The sequence below is a fragment of the Seriola aureovittata genome, chromosome 2 (genome assembly GCF_021018895.1).
Source record: "Seriola aureovittata isolate HTS-2021-v1 ecotype China chromosome 2, ASM2101889v1, whole genome shotgun sequence".
In the NCBI taxonomy this organism is placed as follows: domain Eukaryota; kingdom Metazoa; phylum Chordata; class Actinopteri; order Carangiformes; family Carangidae; genus Seriola; species Seriola aureovittata.
Window position 1 is genome coordinate 15127443 of NC_079365.1, and position 16896 is coordinate 15144338.

Here is a 16896-nt window from a genome sequence, read left to right on the forward strand (position 1 = left end):
ACCTGTGATTTCCTACAGGAGTTATGACTATGTTTCATCCACAATAACCTTTTCATGTGGTCAGTAGCATTTAAGAAAAGAAAAAATTTCACATAGGACTTCCATACAGGTTCAAGGATGCCGTTTAAATTTGGCCTTTGTCATAGAGTTTGAATTGAAAAAAAAAAGCTAAATTGTCAGTGTTACTAGTGATATAAAACATTATGTTTGGGTTAAATATACAATCTAAAATCTTACCAGAATTGGTTAAGAGGCAGTCAGAGAAAGAATTGGAAAAAAAAAAAAAAAAAAACATTTATTGCTCCTTTAATACTTCAAACCACAGCAGTGCTTTACACACACCCAATGTAGCTGAGACATTCAGCCTTTTACATTTCATCAGATACCCCCCTCACATCTTGGTTGGTTTCAGAGGATGCCTTCATACAGTAAAAGAACAGAACACAGACATTGTGTACAAGAGAGAGCACAGGTGGTCTGGAAAAGTGTCAAACCATCTACAAAAGCTATGGAGGGGTTAAAAAAATAAAAAATGAGCACAAACTTGATTCCCTAGATGTGTTCAGGGATACTAATGCTGGCTATGTGCTGAGAGGCTGTAGAATGGTTGAACAACATTTTGGACGGTTCATTAGTTTGCCAGGTTGAGGAGCTTCTTGATGTCTCCTTCAATGTCGCTGGTGAGGAACCTTCTGCTGTAACGCTTGAACGGCACTCCATCGGGCCCGATGAGGAACTTCTCGAAGTTCCAGGCAACGTCGTTCCTGCAGACTGGGCTCCAGATGATCAACTTTGGGTCGTTCAATAGGGCGGTTGGCTCATCAGTGGGGAATGGGAGTTTTTCCCTCAGGAACATGAACAAGGGATGAGCATCCTTCCCATTCACATCCACTTTCTCCAGGAGCTTAAACTTTGGCTCAAAGCCATTTCCAGGACGGACATACTTCAGAGAGAGAAGGATTTCTTCATTCTTGCAGTTCTCCTGCATGGGTTGATCATAAGATTATGGTAAGGCCCGTGGCACACAGATGTATTAAAAGAGGAACACTTAAATGTTACAGCATAATCATGATGGAATATTCTTGTGACCTTTTAGGAGGCAGACAGGTTCACGTCACTATAAAAAGGTTCCCTGATCAATTGGCTGACATATATGTCTATGGGGACCTCATTTAGAAAAACAAATTCAGGATCAAATTCCATCTTAAGAAAAATAAAATGTCTTTTTTTTTTTTTTTTTTAGTATATGCTCGTATAGACGTATATTACATGAATTACATTGTGAGGAAGCTGATCGCCAGATACTGTGATGTCCATCAGCACTAAATGCAGTGGAAAACTCAGCAGTCTACCTTTCAGCTGCCCAAATTTAAAATGTGTGCTCCACTTACTCCACATACACAGAAGGATTTAAAATTATTATGAACACTTTAATTAATGGCAGTTGTGTTATTTTAGGCTTTTCAGATCAGCCACCTGATCTGACCAATAAACCAGTCTAATGCACTGAGTTTGACTCAGGAACACACTTGTGCAATTCTACCTCAGCAGGGTTTCGCTTTATCTTAACATCTGGACAACCCCGCCCCATAGTCTGTTTGACTTCCTCCTTTCAACAAGAAGCCTGCAGATTATAAAGATCCATCATTATCAGTAACCATATGTCAATAAGTTACTTATATTGTTGCCATTAACACTGAGTTGATAAATAACCAATTCATTGTGAGCATTATAATGTTGGGCGAAGCTGTAAGAAAATGACATGCACCGGGAGAAACAACCTGTCATTTGTTAGGTGCTTGTAACCCACTCAGTCGACAGTTTCCTCTTTCTTAAAATATCTCTCACAGCAACTTTTGTTGACATGAAGAATGTATTCTTGAATTTAAGAGCTACTTTCCATTCATTTAATCATTAACCGAGCGAATGTAAGACATTTATTGTGTCTGTTGCATCAACTTGCAGGCTGACTAAAAATAAGAGTAAAGCCAAAGCTGAAACATCCCAGTAAATTGGAAACTTTGAGTTGAAAGTATAAGTAGAGCAAGCTTAATACAGCTACAAAACTCCCTCCATTTGCATACAAACAAATGAATTGCGAGGGTTTTAACTTCTCATTTTACAAAAGCTGAAAATATCTATATAAACTCAAAGCTGGAGAAAATTCCCTGGGAAATAAGATATAGCCTAATATTCGCATCAAAGTGAAAGAAATAAAACAAAACGTAAAAATACCAACTATCATGGAATTTAATAGGAGGAGCAGACTCCACAGATATAACGTTTATGTCCTGACCTGATGTCCGAACTGGTTGCAGGGCACTCCCAGGATCACAAGCCCCTTGCCGGAGTACCGCTGGTGGAGCTCGTTCATCTGGGTGTAATCCCTGGCGGTCGTACCTCAGAGAGACGCCACATTTTCAATGAGGACAACTTTGCCCTGCAAGGAGGAAAAATCAAAGGTTTCTCCAGTTAATAAGTTGGCCTTCAGGTCGTAAAATTTCGTCGCCATTCTTGTGCTACCTATTCCCTTTATTTAAAATGAAGCTGTTCACTTTGTGTTTACACCCAGCAGTCGCTTTGCCTCCTTCATCCTCTGGAGCCGAGCGGAGTCAACCTTTAAATTGTGGTCAAAGAGCTTGTATTTAGCTGCCAAGATAGTTCACACCCTGTAAACCGCGGGAAGGCCGATGTGCACCATCACTACCAGCACCAAAAGCCAAGAACGATAAAAACAAATCACTCATGGTAAGTCAACATTATTAAATAGGCTAGAAGGTCAAATTCAAAAAGAAATAATTACAATTAAATGATTACAGAATAAGTAAAAGTTTTGACCAGAAGTCATAATAACACAATTTCATAAATCTCATCATTATTTATTTTGACATCATTCTTACTTAATGTGTCATAATTTTTGTCATTGAGTACATTTTATTATGTTGACTTACAAGCTATTTATTTGTACCCACAAAGTAGAAGTAAGTAAAGTAAGTTCAAGTTAATCTTGACTCAGTATATGCAGGCAGCAGTGAAACCGCTCGATCAACTGTACACTCTTCGATGGAGTTGCGCAGGTACAGCTTTGGTCTTGCTTGTTTCATTCCTTACACGGCGTATCCCAGAACAACCTGTCGTATATTATAAGCAATGGAGTCCTAACCCCGCCCGACAACGGGTAGATTGTTGATAAAAACACGCCGCTCGATGCTAGAAAATTAGGGACCGAAAGAAGCACATTGTAATCGTTGTACTGTTGAACAAGCCCTGCGTTTGGTAGCACAATAGACATTACGGTCAACAGAGTTACTCTTAGAGGAGCTATGTATAACATTTTGTGTTGACCTATTTTATAACTCTCAGACGTGCGGGACATTTATTCTTAGCTAATCCATCACAGTTTAGCTCGGATCCCTCACTGTTGATGACGTTGCTGACGCAAAGCACTTTGGCGCGGAACTTTGTTTTGTAACTTGTTCCTGTGGATGAGACATCGTCGCCTGTTTTTGAACAGTATGTGTCACTCCATATGTTCTGAATGATTTTGACAGCAAACAACATAACTTCGTTATAAAGCTAGATACTGATGTAAGGCATATTTTGTGTCCTAGCTACTGAATCAGTTTCTGGACTTGCTAACACTTTAGCTAAAGTATATTTGCTGTGTACGTAATTGGTGAAACTATCAAGCGAAGCTAATAAACAACACGTAGGCATGCTTGTTATTGCGAGTGTTAGCCTGGTCTGGCTATGAAAAACGCTCTGACCTTTGAATTTCCTTAGATGATGCGGAAAAAGCGACGCTCCTCTGTGGATAAAGGAGAGGGAGCGACCTCAACCACAAGTGAGTTTTAATCCAATATCAACACTTCATAACTATGTGCTAGGTTTTCCCAGCTACGGTCCCAAGCTAACATTATCATCAAGTCAATAATTTCACCATACCATAACCAGCTATATAATTAGAATTGAGAGCAGAGTATAGTCAGGAATGTAGTAGAGTTATATGTGTGACAGACCCACTACATGTTTCATATTTCACTGACGGGAACAGCAACTTGCTTGAAAAATGACTAACAAATGTCCTATATAATATTTAGTAAATATAATGCATATATATAAGGGTTTATTCTCTTCTCTCCATAGAGGCAAAGAAAAGTCGCAGCACTGGTCGCCAGCGCAAGGAAGCTGCTCCAGAAGAGACGAATGAAAGTGTATTTAGCGTATTTCTGAGAGAGGCAGGTGTCACCTTGAAAAAAGGTGGCACATCCAACGAGATAGGTAAACACACTCAATTTAAGTTTCAGTATCAGACCAGAGAACTTCTTATTGTTCTGATCATTATCTTTTTCTGTCTAGCTGTTGACCAAGTAGTTTTCCAAAAAAGGATACAGCAACAACTAAGGAAGAGTCCCAGGTACCCTGGAGTAAGTATATACACCATCCCTATTCACACAATAGCAGGTCATTTAGCATGAGACAGTTGTGTTTCACCGACATTTTATTGCTCAGATTGTACAGGAATTCATCACTGGATTGGAGTCTCACATTGAGGACCATGAGCGGTTTAGGAATTGCCTCCTTCCATGTGTTCCACAGTTGCCTGATGGAGACGCCAGGTAACCGTTCTGAAAGCCCTCTGTGCTATAGAGGCTGTTTTCAAGTAGTGCTTTAATTTATGGAGGGCACAGCTACAACATAGACTAAGCTTATGTTAGGGGTTTGTATCTGTCTAACAGACTAACATGTTTTCCCCTGTGTTGCAGATCTGTCAGCTCCTTCCAGGAAAGTCTGCTACGCATGCTGCTGGGGATTGAGATGTTGCAGGTAAGATTATTTTGCACAGAATCTGCCAAAGACAACTGTGTCACTTTTGACAGAGGATTATGTAAAAAAACAAAAACAAATACAACATGTCTTTTTATGCTATGAGGCATGCAAATATTCATTGGCCAAAGTGAACAAATCCTTAATCTACTTTTCTCTCTCATACAGACTCCCATCATTAACACCTTGCTTGAGAAACTCCCTGAATTTATGTTAGATGGGTCAGTATTTAATATGAGTTCACTTTACAGCATTTTTTGACACACTTTTTCCCAATGTCTTTATTTCTCTAAATGTCATCTTGTTCTGTCCCTCACAGCACTGGAGATGGAGGTCTCAGTATTCCACGCATAATTATTAACCAGCTCAAATGGCTAGACAGAGTTGTGGACAGCAAGGTAGTCATTTCTGTGATGATAGGTTTTGTTTACATGTTCAGTTGTCACAACCATTAAAGTTTTAAACGTGTTTGTATTTTTGCTGACCTGTTCCATTACATCTGTAATTATGTATTTCTTCTTTGTATCAATCATCACTAAACACACAAGGCCACACAATGATTATGTGCCTGTTTACTTCTGCCCTCTTTATGGCCTGTTACCATATTTGCAGGAGTTGGCATCCAAGCTCATGGAGCTGGTGTCAGTAGCACCAGTAGATGTTCAGCGTGACATCATCACCAGTCTGCCAGAGATACTGGAAGATTCCCAGCACAATGACATAGCCAGGGAGCTCAAGTATGTACAGTAAATCTCTACTCCAGATCTTCCTGTAGTATGTTTGTGGTTTCGATTCCTGTTTATACTTACTGCTCTCATCACTGTTCTGTGAAGCTCTTTACTGCAGACGGACACGCAATTGACTGTCCCCGTACTGGATGCCCTCTCTAGTTTGAACCTCAGTTCATCATTGTTGACTGAGGTAGTACACACACTCTGTTACACTTGTTTTTGGTGAATTATTATATCATTGTGCAGGCTTAGCACCTGTTACTGTCTGTTATCTCAGGTTCGTGGAGCAGTTATGGCCACGTTGGCTGCTGTGCAACTGGAGGACCTACCTGTGGTTGTCAAGTTCATCCTGCATTCTGTCTCAGCCTCTGATGCATATGAGGTTACAACTCTGGGTCTATTACAGCATTTTGCATTTAAAAAAACATAATGTAGTAATTGTACTAATTATATAATAACCTTGTTATTATTGTGCCTTTATTTTGAAATCAAGAAGTATGGCATGTGTTTACCTCTGTGTAGGTGGTGAATAATCTCCGTAAGAAGCTGGAGCTAGAGCAGTGTGTTCTCCCTCCAGTGCTGCAGGCCTCTCAGAGCCGCATGAAGAGCAAAGGAGGAGCAGTGTAAGCCCACACAGTTCACATTTCCCTCATCATTCTGCATATATGTTGTCAGGAACTTACTTTGAAGTAGACCAGTAGTTTCTTGATGATGTGATCTAATCAGTCTGGTTCTGGAGCAGGTCCGCTTCGACACCAGCAGCTGGCAGCAGCGTTACATTGATACTGGATGGCATCAAGTCAGCAGTCAGATTCCAGAAATCTATTTCTGAGGCTTGGGTCAAGGTGGGATATTCGTTTTTAAGCCCTTTTGCTTATGAATTTTCTCTGCGTCGAATGACAGTCGCTTTTTTTCATCTTCATTTCAGTGACTTAACTTTCACTGTGTTGTTTTTCATTAGGCAATAGAGTCTGTGGATGAAGCAGAAAACCATAAGGTGAATGGCATCTCTTTTATATGCATTAATATGTTTGTGTGTGTGTGTGTGTGTGTGTGTGTGTGTGTGTGTGTGTGTGTGTGTGTGTGTGTGTGTGTGTGTGTGTGTGTGTGTGTGTGTGTGTATGGGGGTTTTGAGAATGTGGCTGCATATATCCCTCTAAAATGTCTCTGCTGTGCCGTTGCAGGTAATAGATTTGCTGGTGCTGTTCATCCTCCACTCCACCAATGCCAACCAGAGCCGAAGGGGGGCGGAGAAGGTGCTGAAGGCCAAAGTGAGGACTGGACTGATCCAGGATACTCTGCTACAGAGGACTTTTAGGGACTATTCTCAGGTGGGTCAGTCTGCAGACAAACAAGCTTTAGAGTTTGTATAAATGTTTTTTTTTTTTTTGTGGTGTGGTATTTCAATATTAATTGTTAAATGTGTAGTAATTCTTACTGATGATACTTTAGGTCATGCGTGGGTATTTCCCCTCCATCCTGGCTCTGGCTCAGAGTCTGTTGCGCTCTCCTGACCCCGGTGTGGTACCTTTTGGTGGACACATGTACCAACTCTCATTCACTGTGTTTGAATCTTATTGCCAACAGGTGGGTTTTCTTTTTTTTTTTTTACTTTCATAAACACATTTCTCTGTTTTTGAAGGTAAATGCATCAGATTTATTTCTGTCCTGTATAATGTTTCATAGGAGGTGGTGGGCTCTTTAGTGACCCATGTCTGCAGTGGTGTAGGGGGGGAAGTGGATATGGCTCTGGAGCTACTCTGTGGTCTGGTTACAGAAAAACCCTCAGAAATGGCTCTGTATGCTGTTTTTGTGAAGGTAAGAAGGAGATCCAACTCTCTGCTAACTAAAAACACCTTTTAACATTTATAAATGACATTTGTGTACAATACATACAGTTAGCTACAACTTGTAGCTAGCAAATGGTACCCCATGGTTCTCATAGTGAGGTTCAGTATCACCATTGTGTTTGCTGTAGTTTTTAACTTAGCATTGTATTTGATGCAGGGAATTTTGGACTACATGGACAACCTCACGCCCCAGCAGATCCGCAAACTCTTCCACCTCCTGAGCAGACTGGCCTTTGGGCAACAGCAGCAAGGATCTCACATTCAGGTACACAGTCACACATTTATAGGCAAAGATATAGCTTGGTCTTTTTAATTCAACGCATTTTCTACATTCTCTTGTCATTTTTTCTCCACTTACCTACCCCTTATTCATTTTTTCCATTCTCAGGATGACATGCACATTGTGATCCGCAAACAGCTCTCAAGCACTGTGCCCAAGTACAAGCGTATTGGCATCATTGGTGCCGTCATGATTGTAGGCAGCATGGGAGCTTTTAGGTGAGGGCGGTTTCTAATGTGCACTTACAGAAGCAGCATTTTTCATGTTCATTCTGTCACTTTATCCCGATGTGTTGAAGCTCATGCTCTCTGCCACCACCCAGGCCTAAAGTAAAGGAGTCCCAGAATGGGTCGTTACCCCAGGAGACGTTCAGACAGGTATGTGTTAGGCAGCAGTCAGAATAAACAATTAGTTTATGTAGCTGGAGTATTGCACTTTGAGATTTTCAAAAGTTTTCTTTTTTTATTTAATTTATTTTAATTTGTTTGAACATTAGCTTACTTGTGTTTTTTTTAATAAGATAGTAATAGCTGCAATTCTTTTAAACAACAGTAAATGTATATTTTTTATTTACTTCAGCTCTAGTTTTAGTGTTTTTTTTCAGAGGTAAGTAAGTATTTCATGAATGTAGGACTTCTTAAATAATGCATTTTTTTAAAGTTTATCCATGTGTGATCATTAAAATAGCTAAAAGGCTTTGACTAAAATTACATTTAGTATTTATCTTTGATTTCTAAGTTGGTATCGTGTCTTTGGTCCAGTTTTGTTAATGTGTTTATGCCATCTTGTTCATTTTAATCTATTTTATCAAACAGAGGTATTTTATCAACTCATATTGTTTGTCTGTAACTTTGATAATAATCTTTATATGATTTACATTTGCTAACTGTATAGACTCCCTCAGTCCAGTCTACATAGTAAGTGGAAAAAAAAACATCCTTTATTTAGTGATTGTGGACCCCTGGACTCACATACAAAGTCTCATGTCTTGACTGAGACTATGGGTTTGCTCTCATCTAAACGTGTGGTGACCTCCCTGTGAAAGAGGTCTAGCAAAAAAAAATTAAATAAAAATTCTCCATTCCTGTTACACTCGCCAACACACCACAGAGTGATTAGAGGTTTCTGGTCTGTAGATATGCTCATGCATGTGTGTTTGGCACGGTGTAGGTGACAGCCCTGTTGGAGCTTTTGAGGTCGAGCAGTGAAAGCTCACCTGAGGCTTCAGCTCTGTACTATGATGAACTGGCCAATCTGATCCTGAGCTCTACTCTGGACCCACAGGTGCAGGTGTGTCTCAGACAAACATTTGCTACACCACTTATCTTAATAGATCATTTTTTAATTATGTGATTTATAACTGTGTGTCAAGTCACCTTTTTAATTTAACTGATGTTGTATTATTGACTTTGCTTTGTAAAGTGCAACTACTGCAACTACAAGTATTTAGTCCTGCTATATTCTTCCTGCCAACAGGAAAATATTGCAAAGAGTGTCCTAGATGACTTTCAGAATGACTTTGTGGTGGATCTTGGCCCGGAAATAACAGGGTTAGTGATGGACAGCAGCATCAGACATTGAAATGCTGAAATATTTATTCCTAGTGTCATTAATCCCTCCTACCTGTGTATCTCAGTGCCTTCCCTTTCCCGGCCCGTATGATGTACAACCTGGATGAGGATGAGAGTCAGGGGGGCATTGCCATCAACCTGGTGCCTCTGCTGGCCAAAGACATCCAGAACAAAGGAGAGCAGCCGAGTCAAGCCAAGAAGGCACACAAGTCAGTCATCCCACTCCTACCACTTATAACCAGTTCTGATGAGTCAGTAGCGACGTATTTAATTTGCGGTAGAGTTATATCTAACCCTAATCAATGAAATTTAAGATTTGTTTACTGCTGTATTTTATGCAGACGAGTGTCTCCCCTCTGTCTGTCTCCATTTTTCCGCCTCCTGAGACTGTGTGAGGAGAAGCAGCATCAGGGAAACCTAGAGGAGATCGATGCGCTGTTGGGTGAGGAAGATGGAGCTACAAACCTCTCTTAGAAACCAGATTTTTCTCATTTGTTCACAGTTGTAAAATAATTTGTCTCTGTGTGTTGACATTTGCTGCATCACAGGCTGCCCTCTGATCCTAACAGACATGGATGTAATAGAGAAAATTGAGAGCCTGTCAAAAGCTGAGAGAGAGTTCCTCTGTAATTTGCTCTTTCACACCATAAACTGGTTCAGAGAGGTAACTGCATGTTGTTGTCATATGGGTTTTACTGATTTGGACAAAATCTTTCTTACTAGAAGGAGATATGTGACTTAAGCCGTGCCTCTCCCCTGTTTTGTGGAAGGTCGTAAATGCATTTTGTAGGCAGAAAGAAACTGAGCTGAAGATGAAAGTGATGACTCGTCTCCAGAACATCACCTACGTTCAGACGCTGTTGGAGAGGGCTCTGGCTGGTGAGTTTTTTGATCTATCAAAACTTGGAGTTTTCAAATTCTTATGCCATGTGGTGACAATTCTACTAAAGATTTTGAAATAATATCCTCTTTACTTTGTGTTTCAGGGACACCTGGCTACGTTCCACCTGTTGCTAACTTTGATGGAGAAAGCACAGATGGACTAATACTTAGTTCAGCTGCTCCTGTGAATAAGGCAAAGAAAGGTAATCATGCCCAACAGAGGATATTTTACTGTGTTTTGTGTTGATGAAACAAAATATTCTAAAGAACTAGTACTTACGTAACTGCCTAACTCACATTTAGATGGCACAGGAAAGAAGCGGAAGGCCCCCAGTAAGAGCTCCTCAGAAGGCAGCTCTCAGCTTGACGAGACAACGGAAGCAGATGAAACTCTGCAGGTAAATTTTCACTTCTCACATGAATCTCTTTTTATTGTAACTGAGCTAAAAGGGTGATTCTTCTTGTGCTTAAGGAACAGCCAGAGAAGGAGAAAGAAAAGGAGGTCCGGCAAGGAGTCAGTCTGATGTCCTACAGGCAGTTTTTCAGGGAGCTGGACATGGAGGTGCTTAGTGTGCTGCAGTGTGGCCTGCTGTCTCGCTCACTGTTGGACTCTGAGCTCCACAGCAAAGTAAGGAATATAGAATATAATAGATAAATGGAATATAATGCATTCATTTGTCATGGCACAAACATTCAGGATGAAAATATAAGATCAGCCAAAACAAACACACATAATAAATAGCATACACATGAATTATAAAAACAGGTATGAATAATAGATCTGTCTATATTAAGTCTGTATTGCACCAATTGTTAGAATTTAACAGTGTTATTGCACTTCTTCCTAATCTTATATAAAAGAGTAGGGCTTTTACATATTTCTTTTTCACTATTTTCATTTCAAAATAGGATTTGCGGTTTCTAACCCACGGCCCTTATTTGGATTGGCCAGTGAAATTATTGTCAAGTATACCAGTGACTGCTGGTTTTAATCTATTGTACACATGTAAGCACCACATACTGTGTAGAAAGGAGGAAGTTGTACCTACAAGTCCTCTAATATTCTGTCATTATTAAGGTCCAAGAGGAGGTCATGCTGGGTCCTGCTGAGCTGGTCTTCCTGCTGGAGGATATGCTTCGCAAAGTGGAGTTCAGTCTTAGAGCCGCCCCTGCCAAGAGAGCCCCTTTCCTCAAGGTACGGAGAAAAGAGAATTACAAACTTACAAAACATTTGATAGGGTCTCCGGGGGGGGGGGACTTGTTGCTCTGTTGAAATACACCATAACACATTTTAGGTCATTATCCATTCACATATGGAAGTATCCATTATGTTGTCCTAGATTTCCTGTCCTGATTCTGTCTGAATCTGTCCTCAGTCATCTACGATAAGATGTTAAGAGTCTCTGAGTGTCAATGGCATTTAGTTGCAACAGTAGCGGTCATAGGCAGGCCTATGTGAGCCAAAACTTAAAAATATCTTCTTGCACAGGGAAGGACCGATAAAAGTGTGGGCTTCTCCCATCTACAACAGAGGAGCTCCAAGGATATTGCTTCCTACTGTGTCCAGCTGCTGCCTGCCCTCTGCTCACACTTAGAGGACTGTCACAACCATTTTCAGGTACAAAATCACAAGCTCTGGAGTTACAAGAAAAATCAACATCTCTTCCAACTCTGAAAAAATTCCCTTTCTGCTCCTATATATTTGTGCCTTTTCACAGACACTGCTGTCTGAGAACAACGGTGTTGTGGATGGACCTGCCACAGATGTGCAGGAGCACCAGTTAATGTCATATAGCTACCAGCTGCTCCTCCAGATCCTGAACACCACCTTCTGCTGGTGAGGAGGACTTTCGTGTCAGACGTTAAATCTGTTCTACTCTATGAAGCATTAGAGCGCTATGCCTTGTCATTATCAGCGTGTATCTGTTTCCTGATTTGTGCGTATGTATGTGTGTATTCGTCAGGTCTGGATTCAGTCTTCCAGGTCAGCGGAGCTTACTGAAGAAAGCTCTGGGAGTTTTGGCTGAACGACTCAAAGAACAACGTCCTGATTTGACCCTGGAGCAGCTTGTAAAGTGAGCACCAAACTTTTCAATACTGGTGCCTCGTTTGTGTTTTGTGTGATGGCAGAATGAAATGTATCTTTGCCTCCTTTATTTTTGGTTTAGACACAGCTTTGAGTACCTGCTGAACTTCCGCAGCACCATGCCAAGTCTCAGCACAGCGCTGTGTCTCTCCCAGCTGCTGTCCACTGTGTCAGCGAAAGGAGGCAACTCTGCGACTTACAGAGAGCAGGCCGGTCAGTCTGACATGTTGCCTCATTTAAATCAAATTATCTACTGGTCAATGGACTGTGATGATAATTGGCTAATTTTTCTTCCTAGCTTCCCTAGCAAAACGTTTCCTGAGCCAAGAATGGGTGACAGCCAGCGGGGAGAAGGAGCGAGGGAACAAATTCAATGAAGCACTTCAAACTCTCCTAAGGTGTGTCTGCATCTCATTAATGGCTATCTTGCACTAAAAAAAAAGAGTTGCCTGAAGAAACAATGGAAAGCAATGGATTTTAGTTAATCACACATACAGTATATTGGTATCTGTCTATACAGTATTATGGCTGATTAGTAACAAGCTGGTGCAATACAGAAATTCCATAAGTGAGTTTGTTTCAGAGACCATACGTGGTCCTTGACCCCACCCCTCCTCCTAAGCACCTAGAAGTGTTATCATATTTTGAAAGAACACAGTTGGTAGTTGACACCATTTATTATCATATGTTGTATTGGTCAGATTCTTTGATGGCAAAATCTTTGTGCTTTCCCGTCTCTGCAGCATCTACCTGGAACATGTGGATGACGTTCTGAAGGCAGTGGAGGAAATAGCTGGAGAAGGAATCCCAGAGCTCCTCAACGCCTCCAAAGATGAGAGCTCTGCATCGTGGCCCACTCTCAACAGGTAGATCCTCATCTCCATCAGTTCTCTGTGCTTAGTTATCTTAGAGCAATATTATGAGTTAGTGATTATGCAGAAGTAGCTTATATACAGCCTCACAGCTAACTGTAATGTAAACTGTAATTATCAACCATAATCACAGTAAAGAATATAGTCGGCCATATTATTATTATTATTATTCTGTTGCTCATTCTTCCATATTTTTTTTCTGCTCTTCAGGCAAACATTCCTGGTATTCTACAAAGTGATGATGGCAGAACTGGAAAAAGCCATCAGGAAGATTCCTGCTGGCAAAATCAGTGACAATTCTGAGGTCAGCCACTAGGTGTCGCACTACACAATGTATTTCCATGCATATACTCTGTGAGATAACTTGGTCTAATCAGACCTGCAAAACACCACAACACAACTCTTTGTACATTCCAGTTTGTTTATAACTTCACTTTATAACCTGTAAAGCATGTTTGAATGGGTAGTATGAATGCAAAATTGATGGTTAGTACTGTGTAACCCGTGTCTTTCTAGGCTCAGAGTGAGAAGCTGCTGACATGGAACCTGGCTGTCAGAGACTTTCACATCCTGGTCAACCTAGTTAAGGTATATCATCTGTTAGCGTAATCATATAGCTGTAAATGTATACTAAACTGACCGTGACCTTTGACCTAACCTGTTTCCAGCAGTTGGCCAGCTATTGGGGCAGGTGTTCCATAATGATGATGTTATTTTGTTAGTTTTGTGTAATTCATACAGCAAGTGAAGTTCAAGAGAGTTTTTTTTTTTTTTTTAAATCATTCAATCTTATCACTTATGTTTCACCTCATCTGCTCGACTGTTGGTCCTCTAATCTATTTATACAGGTGTTTGATTCTAGGCCGGTGCTCAACGTGTGCCTAAAGGTGAGGCGGCTCCCCAGCAAAGTTTCACACATAAAATTTCAGATGCAGCTACATTGATGTTGCATTCACTCATTATAATGTTGATCTTGGTAGTACGGCCGCCTTTTCTTGGAGTCTTTCCTGAAGTTGGGGATGCCGCTCCTGGACTACAGTTTCAAAAGGCACAAGGTACACATGACATCTTCTCCATAACAGCCATTAAATGTCACTATGAATTATGTAAAAGAATGGCCCTGGTAAACCACAAAGTGCTCTTAAATAGTTAATGGACCTTAATATTATTACTTCTGGAACCAACTTACAACCATAGTACACTTTACTCAAGTGAATTTGCCTTTTTACCGATTTAATGTAAGCAGAAGCCAATGAACAGTCCACTCATGACGATCTGTAATGCTGATCTAATCAAAATTGTTTACTAATGTGTGTGATGCACTGTGTTCAAGGAGGATGTCCAGAGCCTACTGAAGACCTTCCAGCTCAGCACCAGGCAGCTCCATCACATGTGTGGACATTCTAAGGTAGGTACAGATCACAGGTTCAAACTCATTCCTGTCTGTTTTTTTAGTTGGAGACATCCGTCTGCATGCACTGGTGCCAAAATCAGGCAATCAGAGAGTGCAGATACTCCTGTTTAAAAGACAGGCAGAGAAAGTGTGGACAGTACATACTATATATGAAACCTCAGGTGCTCATTAACTAAGCCTTGGTTGGGTGCTCAGATTCAGCAGGATACAAGCCTGACCAACCACGTGCCAGCGTTGAAGAAGAGCCTCGAGCTGTTTTTGTACAGAGTGAAGGCAATGCTGATGCTCAACAACTGTCAGGAGGCGTTTTGGATGGGCAACCTGAAGAACCGCAACTTGAAGGTATAAAATTATTGGACTTGTGTTTGTGTGTGTCTGTGCATTTTGAATCCTGGATTTAGATGGATTATATGTCTGCTGCAGGGTGAAGAGATTCTTTCTCAGAGGTCAAGTGATGATGAAGAGGAGGAAGAGCAACATTCACTGCTGCCTCAGGAACAATCAGAGGATGAGGTACCTGCCATTATGAGATTTTTTAATTATATTCGAAGTGTATTTATCACAAAGATTGTGCAATTGATATTGGTTTAGATATTGTTATGGAAAATAGATGGGGTTGATTCAGTAAAATTTTTAGACAATGTGGCCTTTAGTTTATCACGGTCAGGGCTGATTTAACCAAGAATTAGTTGACAAAACCAGAAAATGAGATAAAAACTACCGAGCCCAGTAGGTATTGGATAAAAGAGGCAAGTAGAATAATGTTTGAGAATGTGGTTGATGGCTGAAAGGGTTTTATGAAAATTTTATTCAACGGATAAGCAGCACACAGCAGTAACACAGTCAATTATATAAGACAACCAAGCCAGCCAGTCTCCTTCTACTGCTGCAGAGTTCATTGCTTTGTAAAGGTTAAGCCATACATGTTAGTCAACAGGCAGTTGAAACTGTAGAGGACAGTGGGATGATGAGATAACTTAGCTCTCTAAAAAGCTAATAAGTGGCTGACACACTTAACAGGGAAACCATTTGATGTGGTGTCAGTCCCGGGACAACGTGTCCTGTAGTGTCTGAATTTCTGTTTTATGCAAGCAGGGTCATAATTTCAAATTTGCATGTTTGCCAAAATGTTTGTCATGTGCTTTCCTCCAGGCCCAGGAGAGTGACTCTGAGGAAAGTAAGAAGATTAACAGAGAGGAAGATGTGGATCCAGATGATATTACAGATGACTCTGATGACTGAGTAACACTTTATAAATAACGGAATAATAAACTGTTGGCTTTGATTTTAAACGGTTGCATTTAGGTCAAAATCCCATTTCTGGATTGCCTTTTGAAGTTTTGAATGTCCATCTTATTTATTGTTTACTTTACATGAACACTTTCAGAATGCATTGAATACTGTTGCTCATTGGATAATGTGCAAGTACAGGGTTAATATTACCACTATATAACCAAAAGTCTTGTATTTTTATGTATGTGGCAGTAATACATTGACAAAATAAAAGATGGATTGTTGAGAGCTAGTTTCAGTCTGATTTGTCATTCTATGTTACCTATATTTCAAAGTAAATAATTATAAGTATTATGATATAAATAGTGTCAATTAGGGACTGTTTTTAGACATTAGTTAACAGTAAACATCTGCTTCGATACAGAAATAAAATGATTTATTTTTAAATCTAGAGGCCATTGTCTATACCATGTCTTATATGTGATAAACAGGGGAGGCTTGTCCTTTTCCCATTAGGTTATGACAAAAAAAATAATCCAAATGTGTGATATAAAGTACTTGTACAAATATAGGAACGCTGGCTTTCAAAACAAGCAAAAATTAGTGAAGCCTGGGAAAAGAACGGCACCACACCCAGACTAAACACTGAGATCTTTGTTCCTGTCAAATCCCAAAAAGAGGGACACCACTGATTAGCGTAAGCTTTAAATGAAGGCGAACAGTCTCTATGATACTCTAAGGTCCTGGGGGATCATTGGAGAACATGTCAAAATAGGACTTGAAAGACTTGAAATTTTTTAAAACAGTAGAATAAACATTGAACCTATAGATCCTTTACCTAACATTACTACATCTTGGGCACCCTGTAAAATCTCAATTTATGTGAAAGAAGTGATATTGAAGTAAAATGTTTGCATGACCTGAAAATGAAACAGACTTGTAACAAAGACCAAGAAGAACACCTTAGTCTTTTATTTATTGCTTTAGTCAAAGCATTAGTTTGCATAACACTGCTATAAAACATATACAAGCTTTTAAATGCATCCACCTCAGTTCTCTGTCGCAAAGCCCATGGGTTAAAGGATTGGAGCGATTATTGCACATGTATAAGAGGGTTTGTATTGATGATGCATTTGGGCATAAATGGCCT

At 40.2% G+C, this 16896-nt stretch overlaps 2 protein-coding genes across 2 annotated transcripts; one reads left to right on the plus strand and one right to left on the minus strand.

Annotated features, from left to right (window-relative positions):
• Positions 1 to 290: 290 nt before the first annotated feature.
• gpx1b (glutathione peroxidase 1b) lies at positions 291 to 2610 on the minus strand. The gene is made up of 2 exons (XM_056388893.1): positions 2297 to 2610; positions 291 to 982 (listed from the first exon to the last, which is right to left on the minus strand). Exons 1-2 carry the CDS (start codon positions 2510 to 2512, stop codon positions 632 to 634), a joined length of 567 nt encoding a protein of 188 aa, XP_056244868.1. The 5' UTR covers positions 2513 to 2610; the 3' UTR covers positions 291 to 631.
• Positions 2611 to 3266: 656 nt separating this feature from the next.
• fancd2 (FA complementation group D2) lies at positions 3267 to 16030 on the plus strand. Its single transcript, XM_056386429.1, has 44 exons — positions 3267 to 3513; positions 3784 to 3844; positions 4147 to 4281; positions 4360 to 4427; positions 4513 to 4619; positions 4767 to 4827; positions 4996 to 5048; positions 5147 to 5225; positions 5440 to 5564; positions 5661 to 5748; positions 5836 to 5940; positions 6081 to 6181; positions 6301 to 6403; positions 6520 to 6555; positions 6743 to 6889; positions 7011 to 7145; positions 7245 to 7376; positions 7566 to 7673; positions 7797 to 7906; positions 8011 to 8065; positions 8859 to 8978; positions 9165 to 9238; positions 9325 to 9468; positions 9601 to 9701; positions 9808 to 9923; positions 10030 to 10138; positions 10246 to 10344; positions 10445 to 10539; positions 10614 to 10769; positions 11220 to 11336; positions 11631 to 11759; positions 11860 to 11978; positions 12106 to 12216; positions 12310 to 12440; positions 12526 to 12625; positions 12971 to 13093; positions 13310 to 13403; positions 13616 to 13687; positions 13948 to 13986; positions 14080 to 14154; positions 14433 to 14507; positions 14709 to 14855; positions 14937 to 15026; positions 15666 to 16030. The coding sequence occupies exons 2-44, from the start codon at positions 3784 to 3786 to the stop codon at positions 15753 to 15755; spliced, it is 4335 nt and encodes a 1444-aa protein (XP_056242404.1). The 5' UTR covers positions 3267 to 3513; the 3' UTR covers positions 15756 to 16030.
• The last annotated feature ends 866 nt before the right edge of the window (positions 16031 to 16896 follow it).

Coding starts and splice junctions, on each gene's coding strand:
- fancd2 (XM_056386429.1), top strand. CDS start 3,784: ATGATGCGGAAAAAGCGACGCTCCTCTGTGGATAAAGGAGAGGGAGCG. Junction 4,620..4,766: donor TTGCCTGATGGAGACGCCAG/GTAACCGTTCTG, acceptor CCTGTGTTGCAG/ATCTGTCAGCTCCTTCCAGG. Junction 5,565..5,660: donor GACATAGCCAGGGAGCTCAA/GTATGTACAGTA, acceptor TGTTCTGTGAAG/CTCTTTACTGCAGACGGACA.